The sequence below is a fragment of the Parasteatoda tepidariorum genome, chromosome X1, assembly GCF_043381705.1.
Source record: "Parasteatoda tepidariorum isolate YZ-2023 chromosome X1, CAS_Ptep_4.0, whole genome shotgun sequence".
Classification (NCBI taxonomy): domain Eukaryota; kingdom Metazoa; phylum Arthropoda; class Arachnida; order Araneae; family Theridiidae; genus Parasteatoda; species Parasteatoda tepidariorum.
Genome location: NC_092214.1, coordinates 69,237,346 through 69,258,420, shown reverse-complemented (window position 1 = coordinate 69,258,420; position 21,075 = coordinate 69,237,346). Strand labels below are relative to the sequence as shown.

The 21,075-nt window shown below is 29.7% G+C and overlaps 1 protein-coding gene across 3 annotated transcripts in view; it reads left to right on the top strand.

Moving 5' to 3' along the window:
* Positions 1-18,709, top strand: part of LOC107451037 (NADPH oxidase 4) — a 69,787-nt gene extending 51,078 nt beyond the window's left edge. For all 3 annotated transcript variants that reach the window (XM_071187347.1, XM_016067007.4, XM_016067006.4), the window contains exons 10-18: positions 1,703-1,867; positions 4,602-4,664; positions 5,954-6,014; positions 6,178-6,286; positions 9,381-9,500; positions 10,180-10,291; positions 14,784-14,858; positions 15,878-15,978; positions 18,544-18,709. In XM_071187347.1, coding sequence (XP_071043448.1) covers positions 1,703-1,867; positions 4,602-4,664; positions 5,954-6,014; positions 6,178-6,286; positions 9,381-9,500; positions 10,180-10,291; positions 14,784-14,858; positions 15,878-15,978; positions 18,544-18,661 — 924 coding nt within the window. In that variant the 3' untranslated portion in view covers positions 18,662-18,709. The remainder of the gene's footprint in view (positions 1-1,702; positions 1,868-4,601; positions 4,665-5,953; positions 6,015-6,177; positions 6,287-9,380; positions 9,501-10,179; positions 10,292-14,783; positions 14,859-15,877; positions 15,979-18,543) is intronic.
* The last annotated feature ends 2,366 nt before the right edge of the window (positions 18,710-21,075 follow it).

The window sequence follows — 21,075 nt, the reverse complement described above, 5'->3', positions numbered from 1 at the left end:
CTTTTAACAAGCATTATTCTTAAAGAGTTCACTGGAAGATGCTACTCATTGTTCACTGTTCGAAAGGTGAAATTGTTCGATGATGTTCGAAAGGTGAAAGGGTAGAATTAGCCTGCAATGAGCACACTGTTGAGTCAGAATTAAGTATCTTTTAACAAACATTATTCTTAAAGAGTTCACTGGAAGATGCTCCTCATTGCTCACTGTTCGAAAGATGAAATTGTTGGATGATGTTCGACAGGTGAAAGGGTAGAATAAGGCTGCAATGACCACAATTTTGAGTCTGAATTAAGTATCTTTTAACAAACATTATTCTTAACGAGTACTCTTATAAACACTCGAAAACGCCACTCACTGTTAATTTTAAAATTTAGTTTTCACTGTCTAATGGCTGGTTGAAATCTGGCTGACCTAGTCTGGCTGGAGGTGGGAAGCTGTTTTCTCAATAAATAAGAATTATTTTTGTCTTAACTTTTGAACTAGTACCCATTTTACCCATTACCCATTTTAAATATTATCAGCCTTTTTTAAAAAGAAATTAGTTAGTTAATCAAATTCAAAATTTAATGTTGGATGTATTAAAATATATTGAGTTTTAATACTGGGCATTATCATTAACAAGGTGTATTATTTCATAGCGGTTGAATAATTTTCAGGAAATAAAAATCCAAGCATGGTATTTCAAGTTACTTAACTTGAAATACCATGCTTGGATTTCGTGACAATTTTCGTGACATTCGTGACAATTTAAATTTTTATTTCTCGAAAACTATTCAAATGAGTTCGGCTGCATTTTTTTTCCATTTAAATATTCTTGGAAAGGATATAAAGGTTTGTATAACTCACAAATCAACATTTTTGAGGATTATTTAAGTTAGCGAGAATTGATGGGAGGGCATAAAGATTAGTAAAAAGGAATGTTTTCTACTAATTTTTGTGTAATAAAAATATTTTTTGGAGAAGAAACTTTTATATGGTCACAAATATATGGTTTTGCTTCAAAAATAAAAAGGAACGCAAAGAGTAAAAACAATAATAAGAAGAAAATCTGACTTTCCACCTTTTTTTCTGATTAATATATTCGGGAATGCGACAATCCACCCCTTGCCATAACTCGAGCCTAAAAATTCAAATCTGTAAAAAAAAAGTTAATTTAAAAAAGTAATTTTTCTGTTGTTAAATTGTTAATGATGTAAAAATTCGGCTAATTGTGTTTCTACAGCATAAGTTTAAAAGAATTGTTTATTATTTTGCTCATTTATTTATTTTATACATAATTTGATTTATGAACATTAGATAACCTGAAAGCATTAATTGAAAGAGAAATATGATAAATAAAATACTGCAGTCTACGTTTTCAGATATTTCATAGAAGAAATTTTACATTATCGATCAAGCGACTATTTTCTTTCACATAATTTATTTTATTAACTATTTTGAATTTTGATCAAGATAAATAACATAATATACAAAAATAATTAAAAAAAATAATTACGTATTATTTGTTCCTAAATATATTGAGAAAAAGATGCCGTTTCTTAGACAATCACTCTATTTTTCATCTTTAATAATACAGTGTTCTTTTCTCAGACTGTTTTAATGAGGAATACAATTTATCGTTTGTTTTTAATTGTCAGTCTTAAAGTATAATAAAAAACTGCATAATTGACATAAATTTATTATTATTAATTACTCTTTTTAGACTTGGAAATGGATATTAGCTGGTTTGACAATTTACATTATTGATCTTAGTTTCCGTTTCTATAAGAGAAAAGACCCAGTACAGCTTTTGGATTTTCAAATTTATAAATGTGATATGATAAGCTTAAGTTTACAGAAAAGAGATTTTACGGCAAAACCAGGGCAGGTATGCAATATATTTTCGATTTTGAAATAATTTTCTGATTTCTATACTTAGTTTCTGAGATTTTTTTTTTCAATCCATTTTGATTATCTAGGACTGTTTTGCTGAAAGAGACCTAGTGTATAGTTGGCATGCTATAGTACATCTATTTTTTTTTCTCTGTAATTTTATAGAAAAATTTTACAGTGAACTGTAAACCATCCAGTCCCACACTATTAAGAGCGTAAAATCATTTCCAAGAAGAGTCACATCTGTTTCGAAGAAAAAAAAAGGATTCAATGCGATATTGAAGAGAATATTTTGTACTCATGCAGCTGTAAATTAAAGGTATAAGAGCTTGAGCTTAAAAAAGGAGGAAAAAAAGCACTAAAAATAATTTTGGAAATATATTCTCGCAAATATTGAAAAATAATCCCCATAACTACATTCCCAGTTATGAAATTTCAACAAAAAATACTTATTAAATTAAAAAAAATCTCCCTTGCCCTAAAATGGCTAAAGCTATTTGCCACACTTGCACCCTTGATACCATTAACTGTCCACTATAATTAAATGTTCCATCTCTTCCTTTTTTTTTAAATTTATTTTTCTAATTTTCATTCATTTTTGGATTATTCGATGTTGATATGTTTTGAGTTGGCAAGATTTTTAAAGAATGTGTTTTGTAATGAATATCTGATCTTATTTATTATAAATTTTACAAATAATGTGAAAGAATTAATTACCGTTTCTTTCAGAATTCTTTTCATTAAGAAACAAACGTAGTAAAAATATATATACAGTGTGTCCCAATTAAATCAATCCAACTTGATTTTTTGCCATAACTGGGTGCAAAGAAACCAATAAAAACCAAACATATGTATTTAGAAATTCCATACCTACAAGAAGTAACTTACAAGTAACTTACAACACATATTTACAAGAAGTAACTTACTTCCTGCTTCACCTGGGCAAGGGGAAAAACATCGAATAAATAAAAACGGAGGAAAAAAGTGTCCCATCACTCACATCAAAATAAAACCACTTCTTATTATAGCTATCATATCCGTCATGTTTATATATGACTTAAAATCTATGATTTTGTGTAACATTTACTGAACCCTGGAGGACATTAGCATCAATATTATCTCAGGTTTCAATGAAGTCAGCCTTCAATTCTGCCCGAAATTGAAACTACCATTTTTGCCGCATACAGACTTACTGTGAGTAGAGTCCTCACGTTTTCTTAGGGATATAGATTAAGTAAAAGAGGAAGACATTGAAGGCATCGATTCATTGAAGGCAAATATAAAACAAAATAATAAGTGGAAAAAAAGAGGAAATCTTCTCCAAATGGATGACAATGTTTAGATTTATAAATGCTATGGCCCTGGAAAGGTTTAATTTATGGTGACAAACTTAACGTGGCCTTTTCCCCAGGCTGCGTGAAGACTACCAATTACCAAAAATTCTAAAAGCTTATTTACTGGCATTTGAAGCATGAATTGTCCACCCAAATCAGATTTTCTAGTAAGAGAATGTCTTCAATTACGCTACAAAACCATCCAAGTAGAGATTTTGGGATAATAGGGTGCATGTCAGGAATGAATTGCGCTTTCTCATGACCTCAATTCTCCAGAAAGCGTGAGGGGTTATACGCTATTCTCAGTAATGCTGTATATTCAAAAACAGAAACAGTTTCAGTCTGTGGCAAGTTGAAGACTGCATTCATTTGAACTTGACATAATATTGATGTCATTGCCCTCCTGGTATTGGTAAATGGTTTGCAACGTAATATATTTTATGTAAGATGAAAAATATGGTGAATATTTTGGCCGAAATCTGTAGTGGCTTCATTTCGTTGGGGCATTTTTTCCCTCCTTCTTTCACTTACGTATTCTTCTGCCCGGGCGGAGCAGGAAGTGAGTTATTCCTAATAAATACGTGTTTAAGATATCGTTTTTCATAATATATACCGAAGAGCCATTACATTATGACCACCCTCCTAATAACATGTAGGGCCACCTTTAGCCCTCAAAACTGGGAGCACCCTCCGTGGCATTGATTCCACAAGGGGCTGATAGGTAGTCTGAGGTATCTGGTACCAAACGCTCACCAACTGGTCCTGCAATTCCCTCACATTGCGAGGGGGTAGCGTGGCAGCACGAATTTGGTTTTCCAAGTAGGACCACAAATGCTCTATTGGATTAAAGTCAGGTAAATTTGGGGATCAAGACATGACTTGAAAGTCACTGGAATGTTCCTCGAACCAATCCATGACGATTCGACCCATATGACATGGTACATTATTCTGTTGGTAAACACCATCTCCCGCAGGAAAAACTGTTGCCATGAATGATGGGTGAACCTGATCTGCAACTATGTTCAAGTAGCTTACAGACGACAGGGATTGTTCTATGAGGATTATGGATCCTTATGTGCCCCATGGAAGCATTGTTCCTGGGCGAGAAACCATGAAAACCTGGGCGAGCCCATTGTTATAGATAGAGGGTGGTCATAATGTAATGGCTCTTCTGTGTATATGTTTGGTTCGCATTGGTTTTCTTTGCGTCTAGTTATGGCAAAAAATCAAGATCGCTTTATTTAGTTAAAACACACGTATTACCTCAGTACCTCTGTCTGTTCTTAATTCCTATATCCTAATATTTTGCTTTACTTGTAAGATTTTAATTAAAACTTAAAATGTGTTTATTTACGTAACTTTAATTTTTCTTTTCATACGTCTTTTTATCTATAGTTTGTCTATCTTCAATGCTTGGAAATATCAGGATTAGAATGGCATCCTTTCAGCATTTCAAAAGTAATATGTAGTTTGTAGTTTTAAACGTCACCAATTTTCACAAATATTAAAGTTGAATTTAATGACAAATAGTAACATTTAAATTTGTAACAGTTATATTGTGATTCTATCGCTAATAAACTTACAGTTCGCGCAGAGGTTCTTATAAAACTTATTTTACAAAAAATTTACCCTTGAAAAGGGATTCAAGATTCTAATTTATTCTGAAGCAACATTTTATGATATTATTGCTATATTGATGTCAAAAAAAGTTAAAATAAGCAAAATATTTCGAATTTTACGTATTTTTTAAATATTTTTTATTTTTTAATTTAAATATATTTTTAAAAAAATTTGCATAATTTTGAAGAATCTAATTTTACACGCCAAAATACAAAATTTGAATAAAATCCGTCAAATAGTTCCTGAAAAATGGAATTCAAATATATGTCTTTTTTAAAATTCAATTTTTTAGGAACTGTACGACCGATTTCGTTCACATTTTGTGGTTTGACATATAAAATTAAGTTCTTTAAAATTATGTAAAATATTGTATGCCTCACAATTCAAAATATTTTCGACTATGATTATATAAAATAATAAAAAACAGCAAATATTTATTAAAACATTTTTTATTAAATTATCTTTGGATAAACGAATTATATAATTGTGCACTAAAATTTTCAATTAGCTTACAAAATTCTCGAGATATACGAGATATAATACGTAAAAAGTAAAATTAACATTGAGGGGTCAAAACTCTGGACTGCTCTCATGACCAAACTATAGGTTAACTAAAGGTTCATTAAAAACGGTTTGTTTATTCAGGGAAAGTGAGCTGGAGTCTAATTTCGTAAATAAAAATATTGTCTGCACTAATTATTTAGCGTATTTGAAATCACACTCTCAAACCATTAAGATTAAGTCCTAAAACGTAAAGATCCGATCGTTAGATCAAAAATTATTTAGGATAGTCAGTTTATATATTTGCGCACTCTACACTATTTTATTATTGTTCTAATTGAATTCCAAGTTAACGTTTTTGAAAAAGGCTATTAGCTTTCTTTAAGTAACTTGAACATATAATTAATCAAGAAAGGAAGAAAACTCTTTCAATAATAAAAATTAAGTAAGTGCTATTTCAAATTTTGAAAATGGGCATGTGGACTACTAATTAGACAATTTGTCACTAAAATAATGAAAAAAGCATTAAACTACCATTAGTTGACTTCTTTGTCTGCTTTGTCTTATTTCATATGAAAAATTCAAAATTTTAATTACGTGGGAAGTAAAAATGAAATCTTTTTCAGTGCCCTTCACTTGAGGATACTTCATTTACCCTTCATCTTCGAACTCATGGTGATTGGGCTGGTAAGTATCGTATTAAAACTATATTTTAAGATCCACAAAAACTGCACAGACTCTAGTAAAAATCAAATTATAAGTACTTATAAAATTTGCATTAATAGCATGTAACCACTTGTATGTACTAAGGCTGTAAACTCCTCAAGTCGTAAACATATTTTTCTTTCAGATAAACTAAGACATCATTTATTTTGTGTCGCCAGTAAAATTACTGGAAAAAAATACGCATTCAACAAAATCAGATTAAAGGACACAGATTTAGTTTCATTAAATTGCAAGTAAGTGATACTATTCCTGGAAATTATTTTAAGTGTTGTTTTTTTGAAATGTCCGTGCAATTTTAAAGCATCTCCTTATTTTTAAATCCAATAAATAAACCTGAATTAAAAGAAACCCCAATACTTTATGCTAAATGCACTTAATTTTTCAGATTATTTTACTTATTTACTCTCACATTTTTAATAAAACTTCGGTAACTAAACGTACTAGTATGTATTTTTATTTATCTTTATGTAAGGTGTATATAAATAATTACAGCACGAAAAAAATTGGGTAAATTGTTTACCCGAAAAAAAAGTCACTACTCTTAATATCCATTATATCCCCCATGTTTGGATATGACTTGAAATGTACGTTTGTACCGTTTACCAGTTCCTGGCGGATAGTATTATCAATAAACTGTCTGTCCTTGTCCTACTAAAAGCAATTTGCGTTATAAAAGAATGAAAGAGTAGCTCATATTAAAATCTATCCACAAGTTAAAAATTGAAGAAGAAAAAAATATTTTTTTTTTCGTCTCAGAGGGGTTTCTATTGTCATCATAGCATGAGAAAAGAGGGGGATTTATTTTCCAAAGCACAACAAGGTGAATCCTCATTAACGGAGGTGAAAGATTTCGGCTATCTTCATAAACTTTACAATTAGCTTTTCAATTAGATTTGTAATTTTCTATGGTGTGAGAAATTAGATGCATCAATAAAATCTATAGCATATTATTTATTTATTTTATTTATTTATTCATTTATTTATTTAATTAATTATTTATTTATTATTATTTACCATTTATTATTATTCATTATTTATTATTATTTATTATTATTTATTATCTGTTCATTTATTTATATACACTATCGGTCAAAAGTTTGCGAAAATTTTGAAATCTGCAAAAAAAAGGTCTAAGTTCAAGTGCTCATAGAACTGCGAAAAATCATTCAAATTGCATGAAAATTTGGTATGTTCTAAAGTGAACCCTCTACAGTTAGTTACATATGATCAAATTGCAATACTTTGTTTTTTGCGAACTGAATCCAGCTTTTCATCATGGGTTGTTTTTATGGGGAAAAAAGTTGTTAAGTTTGAACACTTGCCAAACTTGCAAACTTGTACTTTCTGTTAATAGAAAATAGTTATTTGAGCCGTTCTATGTAAGCCCTCAAAATTTCAGATCGATTTGATTTTTTTTGACGAAGTTATAGAATTTTGAAAAACATGTGTATTTTTCTCGATTTTTGAGCATTCCACATATGCGGTCTTTTGGTCTATGCATCTTCTACCAAAAAACTTTTTAATTTTAATGCTTCCTATATTTTCAAATAATTAATATTGATTATAAAACAAATATCCTTATTCATTATTGTAATTATTGTTATTACAAAGAATTTATTATGAATATAATTAAAACAATATCTCAGGGATGTCACATTTCATCGAAAATTTGTTTGTTCTTGCAAACGATGCTCTGATATTTCGAATCGAAATCAGTTATGGAACATCTTACAACAGGAATGGAACTCTATATCACTTGAAGTGATTAATGGATGGTTAGAATGAAAGCCGCGCATATGTAAGGCTATAATAAAAGCAAAAGGTGGATGGTTCGAGGAATCTAAGATTTAAATGTTAATTTATTTAATTACAAAATACGAATAAGAATATGTTAAATATTTGACCTGTTGTAAATAAAATAGTTTAGTAAAAATGCAAATTTTTAATACTATTGTTATTTTTTTTTAGAATTGTTTATGTAATTTTTGTTATAACTTTTTATTTTAATTTAATGTAAAGTAAAAATATCACAACAAAACTAATACATAAAAGCAATAAATATAAACAATAATAATTACAATAAATGAGAGTATTTGTTTTATAATAAATATTAATTATTTGAAAATATAGAAAACATTAAAATTAAAAAGCTCTTTGGTAGAAGATGTATAGATCAAAAGACCGCATATGTGGAATGCTCAAAAATCGAGAAAAGTACACATGTTTTTCAAAATTCTATGACTTCGTCAAAAAAAATCGAATCGATCTGAAATTTTGAGGGCTTACATATAACGGTTCAAATAACTATTTTCTATTAACAGAAAGTACGGAAAATTTTTTTGCAAGTTTGGCAAGTGTTCAAACTTTAGAAATTTTTTCACTATAAAAACAATCCGTGATGAAAAGCTGGATTCAGTTCGCAAAAACAGAGTATTGCAATCTGATCATATGTAACTAAATGTAGAGGGTTCACTTTAGAACATATCAAATTCTCATGCAATTTGAATGATTTTTTACAGTTCTATGAACATTTGAATTTAGACCTTTTCTTTGTAGATTTCAAAATTTTCGCAAACTTTTGACCGGTAGTGTATCAGTTATTAATTTCAGCTTTTTAACTTACATTTTTAAGATGATGTTCGGTAAGAACAAAGAGAAAACTAAGCGATGAAAATACATTTAGGATATTATACTATTGCTATACGGAGACGCAATATAAAAATGACGCAGCATTTTGATCAATATACAAAAATATCCGATTTAAGAAAAATCCCGAAAATAAATGCTTTATTACATTTGAATTACAAAAATTAAACCGTTTTTGAGACATAGATGCAAATTTTTCGTTGTATGCCTATGTTACTGTGAATGACCGAAATTTGTGGTTGTTGACTTCCACCAGTAAATGTTGACAATCACATAGTCGTTTTGGTAAATGTCAGAAATATATTCTAGTTAATAAGACTTTATAAGAATTGTTAAGTGCCTCTGAATAAATATAATAATATCAACGAATAAATTAATATCAAAGTGGATATTTCGGACATTCACCAAAGCGACTATGAGATTGTTGACATTCACCGGTGAAAGTTGACATTCCTTTGATGTCTGTCATTCAAGGTAACACCTATACGTCCTTCAAAAATAAATAGTTTTTTTTACCCCATGAACTACAGTTCTACATGTAGTGAAAATTCACTCAATTATTTAATTTGAGGATAAATTCATAAACATTCAAAAATTTAATTAATTCTTGTATTTTCAATCTGTTGTAAAATTGCTTCCTTATTGTTATTGTTTTGAAACTAAATTAATCAATTGTTACAGATTTTTTATTGATGGACCCTATAGCAGCAGCTTTGAAGAAGTTTTACATTATTCTGTGAGCATTTGCGTTGCAGGTGGTATAGGATTTACACCTTTTGCTTCTGTATTAAGTTATTTAAGGTTCGTTTATGAAAAGAGCATTTTTAAATAAGTTTTATTATGAGAAATTATTAAAGCTCGAAAACGTTTCATTTGTTTAAATTATTGAGTATTTATATCTTTAAATATTTGGAAACAAAAACTAGTGATATTCATTTATTTTAATTTATTTATTTACTTCTTTTTATTTTCATTTATTTATTTACTTCCTTTTATTTTCATTTATTTATTTATTGTTTAAGTGTTTAAATTAAGTTGCTTATTTCAAATGTAACATTCTTATACTATTCAATTATATTTATGTTGTTTTTTTTAACATGTAAATCTTTTCTTTACGTTTTTGATAATATCTGAAGTTTCCTTTTCTTTTTTCTTCTTTTTATCTTTGTAGCTAAATTAAAAATATCAAATAAAATATTTAAAAAAAAATTGAAAAATAACAAATCCCCCAGAAATGTAAATCGTGCAAACTTGTTAAAGAATTAATTTTCGATAAAATAAAAAAAATATTCCTGTAGTATCTTACAGCTTTGAAACACTTAAATTTTCAACTTAGGCAAATTTAAACTATTCAACACTAGAAAAGTTTATAAAATTTACTCCATTTCTATTTAATTTTACATTTTTTTTATAACCGAAATAACACATTTTTGCTTTTAATTGTATCTTTAATAATTATAATTTCTTTATATCCTTGCAGAATTGATGTGAAAAGCTTAGAAAAAACCAAACGGCTGCATTTTTTCTGGGTTTGTAGAGACCTTGAATTATATAAATGCTTTTCAACCCTCTTATATGAAACATTTGAACAAGTATGCTTTTTTTATTTTTTGTATTACTTTGAATGTTTAGTACTATTTAAAGTTATCCAAATAACTATTTAAAACTAATTATTCAATAATGTAGTTAACTTAAGCAATTTAATTGAGTCTGGCTTACTTCTTCATCTTTTATAGGTTATTTATATTTATTTATTTAATTTTATCATTATTGATAAAGTGTTTGTCTATATAGTATATTTGTGACGGTAAACGGTTCCATTTATATCCTCGTTATTTTAAGTCCCAACACGGGTAAAAAGATAATTCTTTGGTCAATATTGATTTCATGGGTGTAGTGTATCAACCACTACAAAAATACAATCCCAATTCACTAGTATATAAGACATGTTAACTCCATTCTATGTCGGGGTACCTTTATATAGACGAAGGTTGACATAGTCGATAACAGCTCACCCCTCACAATGGGAGGCGAAAAAAGTCGTATTTTTAAAATCCGATTACATAGGAATTGTTTGATCGATTTCACTCAAATTTTGTATTTTGCCATGTGAAATTACATTCCTTAAAATGATCTAAAAAATTGCATACATAACAGTTCAAACTTTTTAGATTATTATTAAATAAAATAATGAAAATTAATAAATACTTTTGTATGGAATTATCTTTGGATTAAAAAAATTATAATTCTGTACAAAAAATTTCCAACTCGTTTAAAAACGTGCAGAGATAAGGCGAAATACTCCTAAAGTAAAATTAACATTAAGGGACCCAAACTTTGGACCGTTCTCCTGATCAAACTATGGAGACCATATTTCCCAGATTTGAGCTACCTCCTATATTTTAGGAGTCAGAAATCCGACTCCGTCGAAAAAAAAGGCATGTTTATTCAGAGAAAGTCCATTTTTGTGTCTTATTTCTTAACTTAAAACATTGTCTATTCTAATTAATTAGCATATTTGTGATCACCCCCTCGAATCATTAGGATTGATTCCTAAAACGTGAAGATCCGATCATTAGATCGAAAGTTATTCATGCTGGACTGTTTTTTTATTTTGCGCCTTATACAACTGGGTATCTCTTATGTCAGTAATGTGATGAAAGTTAGGCCAAGATTAGTGTTCGAGCCTGCACTGCTAGAAATTCTAGAGAGTGTTTTACAGCTAAAATGACCCATTTTATCATATTTCTCATGCTTAGTTACATGAGTCTATAGTTCAATTTGAATAGAATCATGACTCAATTTAATATTTTATTAAGTTTTCAGCAAATCTGGTCACTGTAATTTATCAATAATATGGTTCAGTGTTGTATTGATTTTTTCTGAGAGTATACGTTTTTTGCCTTTGATTCGAACCTTGGTCGCTTGTCCAGAAAAAAGCATTACATCCACTGAACCATATAAATCATCATCATACATAATTGACATAATGGATCCATTATGTACATCATAATGTACGTCATCCATTCATGTACGTCATCCATTATGTACATCCCGTACATAATGGATGACGGATTAATTGCGGTTACAAAAATCAGAGTCATTTGGGCCAACAAGATTATTTCGCCAACAAAATTATTGTTGGCACTGTAATATTTTAGCAAAATCTTTTTCATTTCAAATATTCTCTTACAGTGGATCCCTGTAACATGAGTTACACTTGGATATGCGTTAGAAAGTTCCATGAGAGCCCAAATCAATTTACATTTTAAATTCACTAGGTTCATCGTTTCTTTTTTATTTGCTTTTTCAAACATTTTCTTACTTAAAAAACTTAGCAAAGTTTTAAAAAAATCAACTTAAAATTTATTAAGAAAATAAGAAAAAATCACCAAGATTTAATAACTAAATTTTTTAAGAAATAACGAATTTGAAAAAAAAATCTATTTTCTCGATCCGTAAAAGGAACGAAAATTTAGTGTTAATTGAACATGCTCTGGTCTAAAATGAAAGGAAAAAGCTTGCTTATCCCTTGTAACTTGCATGATAGTAATGAAAAATAGAAATAACCATTCTTAAGCCTTAACCATACATTTTCCTGATTTTTCTAAATTGCGCTTTTTTATATACTTAGAGAATTAAGAATTCAAATCCACACATTAGGAAAAAAGTATGTTTATTCAGAGAAAGTTTACTTTTATGTTATAGGTTTCAGGGTGATTCTACAGCGTAAGGACAATTAGAAATAATAATTTTGCTCAAATTTTTCCATGAATATGGATAAAATTATTTTTATGTATTCTCATGTGGTGATAAAATATTTCTGATATCGATATATATTTGAAAGAAAAAAGATTTTTGAAGAAAAATTATTAATTTCTTGCGTCACATGAGGGATATAACCATGGAATCATTATTTAACTTTATCAGTGGTCAGATTAATATTAATTAGTATATATTAATGGATCACCACAAATCCAAAGGAAAAGAAATATCATTAAAAAAAACTTTGGGTAAGTCGAAATGTGAGACAGCGTAATAGAGAGGCAAAAATTTATGAAATCGAAAAGTCTGGATGTGATCGATTCCAGATATATATATATATATATATATATAATTTAATTAACACACATTATCTACTTTATATTTTATTTTTCTTTTGCGTTATTTTTTCCCCTGCTGAAAAAAGTTACGTTCAATTTTAAATTTTATTGTATTTTGCGCATTGCTTTTATACTTAAAGCGTTCTTGTTCTTATACATGGCTTACTTCTATGCGCCNAAATAGTTATTGACAGTTTTGGAGCAATTAAAAATAAATTCAGGTGCAGCAGCCAAAGAAGATGCTTAAAATGAAAAAAACCGCAGAATTTCAACTGCTATTCTAAAAACATAAGAGGCGTCATATGAGGGTAGATCAACAAGAAAAACGTCGAGAATAGCACTTGAGGTTGCTGAAAATGACGGAGAAGAAGCATCTTATAGACTCTGTATTGATACACTATAGTTAATCGCAAAATTTTATATATTTATATGAATAATCGATCACAAAACTCTACAAGCAGTTTACTACTCGAAACTATGTTTCTCTAACTTGCTGCAACTCCAACTAGTACAGTTTAAACCGATTTACTTCAAATTTTGACGCAATGTTCATAATAAATATAGATTTTGTTACGAGCAAATATGTTTTTAATTGGGTTGACTGGTTTTGAGTAATCCACGAAAATGTAACTTATTCTATGTCATTTTGTAATAATTTTTTTTTCAAAACTCCGCTATTTTTGACTGAAAAGAAAATTTCTTTTAAATCCTACTTGTAACAAAAACTACATTCATGTAGGTTAAAAAAATTAAAGCATTGAAAAAATTATTTTTTTCTACTTACGTGTATAGCAAGCTATGAATAAACTAAAGCAAAAAGCAACGTAAATAAATTGCAAATGAAAATACATAAATGATTGGATTTTGACACAATATTCACAAACGAAATGTTTGAAGTTATGGATAATTCAAAAAATAAGTTATAAACATTGATGTAAGTGCTTTTTTTTTTAAAAAAAAAAAAATTTATTTTTAACTTGATAAATTGAAGATTAAAATATGCACAGTGGGATTTAAAAAAATTCATTAAGTGTATCATGACCATTGCAAAACTTATTAAAAATATCCTTCTTTTTTACACTTTTGCTTTGTGTTGCTCTTTTAAAAGCAAGGTTTAATGTATTGTAAATTCAGTTGATTTGTTTGTGTACTATTTAATATATAAATTTTTTATGCAACAAAATGGTTGTACGCAAATAATGGTTATTAATATTTCGGAGCGTAAATATTATGGAAAAAAATTGAAGAAAATGTTTTTTTTCTGGCTGCAGGAGAATTTTTTTTAACCTGTATTAGATACTTTCGTATCTCTGATTTCAAATCTGCAATAGGCTTCTCTCGGCAAGCTGCAGTTTTTTTTTTAAATGACATTTTTACTGACATTTTTTGTCGAAAAGTACAGATTTCAAAACGTTATATAAAGCAGGGGGTCGCATAAATGTTGCAACAAACTTCTAGAGAAGTTAGGACACATAATTAGGATGGATTAAAATTCCATCGTAACCAATGCCCGTAAATATCATCCTATGCAGCTAGAGGCGCTTCCCTATTATATTATGGATGCCTATGCGAACTAGGATCCTATATTATGGATGCCTATATATATTGCACTGGAATTAAGATTCTTCAAGATGTGTGAACACCTCGTTCACTTGTATAAAAAGAGAAAATGTCTTAGTTTACTTAACTCAAAGAAGGCTCATTCAAAACGACTTAAGAGATTTGAAATAATGGCTACTGTGAAGTACTTAGGGAAATAATGGTCAAATTTTAGTGCTGCATTAAGTGTGTGCTTATTTTGAAGAAAAAAAATTATCATACTGTTTATCTTATCCAATCCCAATCCCATGTTAAGATATACATCCCGAACTCAACTGCAAATTTTAAGTAAAAAAAAAATTAGATTTTTTTAATATGTAAGTCATCATTAATCCTATTGATTACTTATTCATAAATAGCTTCTAAACTGTTATATTTTTAGGTTAGAAATTCTAGTCCTGATAAATTTGAATTTCATTTATACTTTACTCAGCAAGGCTCGTGGGACATTATTAAAGTAAGTATTCGTTATTCTAATAATATTATTGTTAATAGTAGTTTGTAATTTGCATTATAATATTATTCATAGACTCATATGTAATAGAGTATCTAAGAGCTTGCATTCAAGACGATCCAAATGGATCTTAAGTATGGGAGATCCTAAAAACTTTGAGATATAATCCTTTGTAACATATTATAAGCAGGGTTGCAAAATAAAAAATAATAAAAAATCATCAGGCTGAAATGTTATCTAAGAAACCCAAATGCAATTCCATGAACAGCATTTTGGAGAAAAAAATTTTAGTTAATTATATTATATTGTCATTTTCTGGATCATCTTCAGCATTAGCCTCCTTTTTCTATTTCAAATGCATATTATTTCAATTTTATAAAAGAATAAATTTTTCAGTATCCCTTTTACACTGTAAAAAATTCCGGACCAAAAAGTACCGGCATACAGGTACTTTTTACCGTAATATCCATTTTTACCGGAACATGTCACGGAACAAAAAATTGACCATACCGTAATTTTTACAGTAATAATCACCGTAAAATCACTGAATCACTCGAATTAAATAAATATTAATGTAAAAATTACAGTATAACATTTCACGGGAAAAATGGCTTTTACGGATGATGCACCCACAACGCCGGTACTTTATACCGTAATTTGATTAGGAATTTTTTGCAATGCACCGTTATCATATTTTATTTATTTTTACTTTCTATCTAGAAAGCATTTACTAGGTTTTGGTCTTGATTCCAATTTAAATAGATTTAGAATTTTAATTTATCAATGTCTCACCCTTATTAAATGTTTTAAAGAATAAAAAGTAAGGGGACCTCCTTTTAATTACATGCATGAAGTCAAGGAATTTTGAGGATTTTTATTTCACTTTTGCTATGTCTTTGCCTTTGGGAATCCTTTCTGGTCTTTCTATGATATATCTTTTGAAGAATTTTAAACATATACGTACGCAAAGTTCTTTGTATTAATGGTTATATTTAAATAATCAAATTTTAATTCTTTTATAGGATGCTTTAGGAGAATCATATCCATTTCTGAAGCCACGAATCAAGCTAGGAAAACCTTGTTGGAACTTTTTATTCGAACAGTGGGCCATTATTTATAAAAAGTAAATTTCCTTTTCATTTTTTTTTAATTTATTAAGAAACTTCTTATGACCAGGATCTAGCATTTGTATTCTATACATTATTTTGTTTTGAGAAGGAACAAACACAGAAAAAATTTCAAAAAATGTATGAAAATCTTATGACAGTTTTCGATAGTTCATCTTTTTAAGAATATTGTTCCGAAATATTAAGTTGATTTTAGTAAAAATTTAAAAGTTAAAGCTTAATATATCGAGCGCGGCACGCAACACAAGACGCGCTATGACATGTATGAGCCAGTAAACTTGAGTGTTCAGTTGATGAAATGGATTTTCTCACTCCTATCAAAACATTTTTGTGAGCCGTGATGGCTCAGGGGATAGAGCACTCGCCTCCCATTGAGGTGATCCGAGTTCGAGTCTCAATGGTGGCTGGTCATTACAAATTCCCCATCCGGCTCGCACCGACCACAGTGCTGACGTAAAATATCCTCAGTGGTTGACGGATTATGGATAAGCGTCCCCTTGCCGTCAAGCTAGCCATGGGAGGTTTTAGTGGTTTTCCTCTACATGAAACGCAAATGCGGGTCAATCCAATTAAAAAGGCCTTCAAGAAGGTGAATTTTTCCCAATACTTGATCCCGGAGTTCTCTTGTCTTCTGGATAAAATTCAAAATCACAAGGCTGTGGATAGTTGAACATTGGTAGTAGTAAACTCGAAAATTGGGTCGGTTGTTCAACGATGGTTACAAACAAAAATAAATAAAAAACATTTCAGTAAAATGCTATCATTTTAACTATTTTGTTGAAATAATTTGAATAAATTATGTACAAAAAGAATTAATAGTACTTTCAATATAAATAGTTGAAATTGCAACTGATTGAGCTGTAATATTTTTTGATGAAGGTTACAAATAGTTATTGACAGTTTTGGAGCAATTAAAAATAAATTCAGGTGCAGCAGCCAAAGAAGATGCTTAAAATGAAAAAAACCGCAGAATTTCAACTGCTATTCTAAAAACATAAGAGGCGTCATATGAGGGTAGATCAACAAGAAAAACGTCGAGAATAGCACTTGAGGTTGCTGAAAATGACGGAGAAGAAGCATCTTATAGACTCTGTATTGATACACTATAGTTAATCGCAAAATTTTATATATTTATATGAATAATCGATCACAAAACTCTACAAGCAGTTTACTACTCGAAACTATGTTTCTCTAACTTGCTGCAACTCCAACTAGTACAGTTTAAACCGATTTACTTCAAATTTTGACGCAATGTTCATAATAAATATAGATTTTGTTACGAGCAAATATGTTTTTAATTGGGTTGACTGGTTTTGAGTAATCCACGAAAATGTAACTTATTCTATGTCATTTTGTAATAATTTTTTTTTCAAAACTCCGCTATTTTTGACTGAAAAGAAAATTTCTTTTAAATCCTACTTGTAACAAAAACTACATTCATGTAGGTTAAAAAAATTAAAGCATTGAAAAAATTATTTTTTTCTACTTACGTGTATAGCAAGCTATGAATAAACTAAAGCAAAAAGCAACGTAAATAAATTGCAAATGAAAATACATAAATGATTGGATTTTGACACAATATTCACAAACGAAATGTTTGAAGTTATGGATAATTCAAAAAATAAGTTATAAACATTGATGTAAGTGCTTTTTTTTTTAAAAAAAAAAAAATTTATTTTTAACTTGATAAATTGAAGATTAAAATATGCACAGTGGGATTTAAAAAAATTCATTAAGTGTATCATGACCATTGCAAAACTTATTAAAAATATCCTTCTTTTTTACACTTTTGCTTTGTGTTGCTCTTTTAAAAGCAAGGTTTAATGTATTGTAAATTCAGTTGATTTGTTTGTGTACTATTTAATATATAAATTTTTTATGCAACAAAATGGTTGTACGCAAATAATGGTTATTAATATTTCGGAGCGTAAATATTATGGAAAAAAATTGAAGAAAATGTTTTTTTTCTGGCTGCAGGAGAATTTTTTTTAACCTGTATTAGATACTTTCGTATCTCTGATTTCAAATCTGCAATAGGCTTCTCTCGGCAAGCTGCAGTTTTTTTTTTAAATGACATTTTTACTGACATTTTTTGTCGAAAAGTACAGATTTCAAAACGTTATATAAAGCAGGGGGTCGCATAAATGTTGCAACAAACTTCTAGAGAAGTTAGGACACATAATTAGGATGGATTAAAATTCCATCGTAACCAATGCCCGTAAATATCATCCTATGCAGCTAGAGGCGCTTCCCTATTATATTATGGATGCCTATGCGAACTAGGATCCTATATTATGGATGCCTATGTTTCTTCGTGTGTTTCTGAGCAAGTCATAATATGGAAGCATTTCAGCGAAAAATAGACTAAAAATATTATTTTTTTAGAAAATCTGTAGTCTTAGAAGCACGTCTAAATTGAAATCCTAACACCCGAATTATGCAAGATCAAGTATATTTATATAAATGCGGCAAAACATTTGTTCTCTAGTGCTATTGAAAAATATATTCTAAAACTTATGTAATTTTTCTCATTCTCATGTATAATACTTTTTATATTTCAGGGCTGATATTGGCTTGTTTTGCTGTGGACCGGAAAATTTAGGAAAAAATATTCAATATTTCAGCCAGAAATGGAGCAATAAAGGTTGCCACTTCGCATTTCATAATGAAACATTTTAGTAATTTTTTTTTTGATATGAGACGTAATAAAATGTTTTTTGCTTTAAATAATGGATGTTTATAATATTTGTTTGTTACCTAGTCCAAATTCTTAGATGTGAATAGAGTGGTACTTTTTTGCGGAGAAAAATAAATGTTTTTTTTTTCTTTTTCAGCGCTCTTTGCATGGTATGACTGACATTAATTAAAAGGCTTCGGGCTGTAAAATGATAAGCCACATTTTTTTCAAAGATAACATTTTCCCATCAAACTGCTCCTTGGTGCTATTTCCAGATAAGCTTCTAAAATCTCCCCTAGATAACAGTACACGGAAACATCTTATTTCCTGCATAGAAATTGTTGTATTTCTCTTCAAAAATATTGGGTTGTTCGGAAAGTAATTTCATTTTTCGTTGGGAAAATGAAAGACAATTTTCGTATAATGAATAAATATTTTATTAAAATATATATTGGTCATTCTGATCCAACACCTTTTGCCATCTTTCTGGTAGTAGCATGATTCCACGCTCATAAAATTTTTGATCTTTGCTGGCAAAAAACTAATCCAGGTGATTTTAGACCTCGTCATTTGAAGTAAAAGTTTCACAGTCCAAAAAATTTTGCAGTGACCAGAACAAATAATAATCCGAAAGCACGCCAGATCTAGAGAATATGGTGGGTGTTGCAGTGTATCCCATTCAAGCTGTAAAAGCTTTTGGTGAATGACTAAACTTGTATGAGGTCTCGCATTATCTTGGTGGAACACTAAACCTTTTCTGTTGATTAATTCTGGCCTTTTCTGTTGAAGTGCATCATTCAGTTTGTTAAGCTGACGACAGTAGACTTCCGAATTAATTGTTGTGTTATCCGGTAAAAGCTAAAAACAATCCTTTAAAATTCCACCAAGCAGACAGCATCACCTTTTTTGATGGATATTGGCTTTCGAAATACTTTGAGCCGGTTCATCTTTTTTGCTCCATGATCTCTTGCGTTTGACATTGTTATAGACAACCCATTTTTCGTCCCCAGTAATGATATGCTTCAAAAATGGATCATTTTCGTGACGTTTGAGAAGCGAATCACAAACCTTAACCAATTTCTCTCCGTGAGAGCATGGGGAACCCACATATGTTATCTAGCTTCAAGGTTAAACCCAGGCCTTTCAAATGATCATAAACAGTTGAATTCGATAAATTTAACCTCTCACAGATCTCACGTGTTGTTAGTTATAGATTTGCATCAACTAATGCCTTTATCGTGCCTTTATCAGCTTCAACCAGCCTTCCAGAACGTGGTACATCTTCGACATCAAAATTGCCATATCGAAATTTTGCAAACCAGTTCTGGCACCGGCGTACTGTCAACTCATCTTCTCCATACATATCGGTTAATTTCTTTCTGGTATGAACAGCATTTTTTCCTTTTCTACAGTAAAAAAGTAAAATAGGACGAAAATGCTGCTTATTGCTCTCCATATTTAAAAGGGCACCAACCAAAAACTACTGCTTGGAATTAATTGAACATTTTCACCCACAAGCCTTGCTATATCAGCTCTCAAAACATATAATGATAATGCGGCTTAAGGGTGAAGTTGGGTTCGAAAAAATGCAATCAAATCCTCTGTCGAAGAAACGAAATTACTTTCCGAACAACCCGATACTTTTAAAAGGCATTTTATTGAGTAATTTGAAAAATGTGGCTCTTCATCGCATTACCCAAAGCCATTCATCTCTTTTACAGTGCTTGATGTTAAGATGGTGAAATATTGATCTCTTTGTATTATTTATAAATAGAAAATAATTTTCTGTTTGTGAAAATTTGATGACTTCTTATCAGGGAAATATTTCGATACATACCCATTTGGTGCTAAGATATATGAGACATAAGAACAACTTCACAAAAAAAAAGAGATTGTTTATTTTAGTTGTGACAAATTTTGAACATTTGGTGTCAATTTTAGATGGTCCTACAATCAAAGAATTGTGTCAAAGCACAGGCATGACAGTGGAACTGCCTAATTCTTTTTTTTTCCTGTTGAATATTTCACTTTTTTAGATTCAAAATTCTTTGTTTAGGAGCAGAACACCCCTTTTTAGTGAACTAATCATAGTACTTAATTGTTTTTAAATGAACCTTGCAAATATTGTTTAGAAAATATTTATCAATTCAGTTACAACTTACAAAGTGATCAAAAAGTAATAGCTGATGGCATTGACTTGTAAAAAAATAGCAGAAAAAAGCTTTCAATTCACTGCCCATTATTTTTTTTAAATTTATTTGCTTAAAAAAGAGGCAACTTAGACTGGTGTTTTAGATTATATATAAGAGTTTAATGCTGCGACCCAGGCTCAGAGGTCTATATGCCAGAAGACATGATCCGACGTGCGGGAGCACACCCGCAACAGCGGAAGAGTACCAATCAATACGTGGCACTA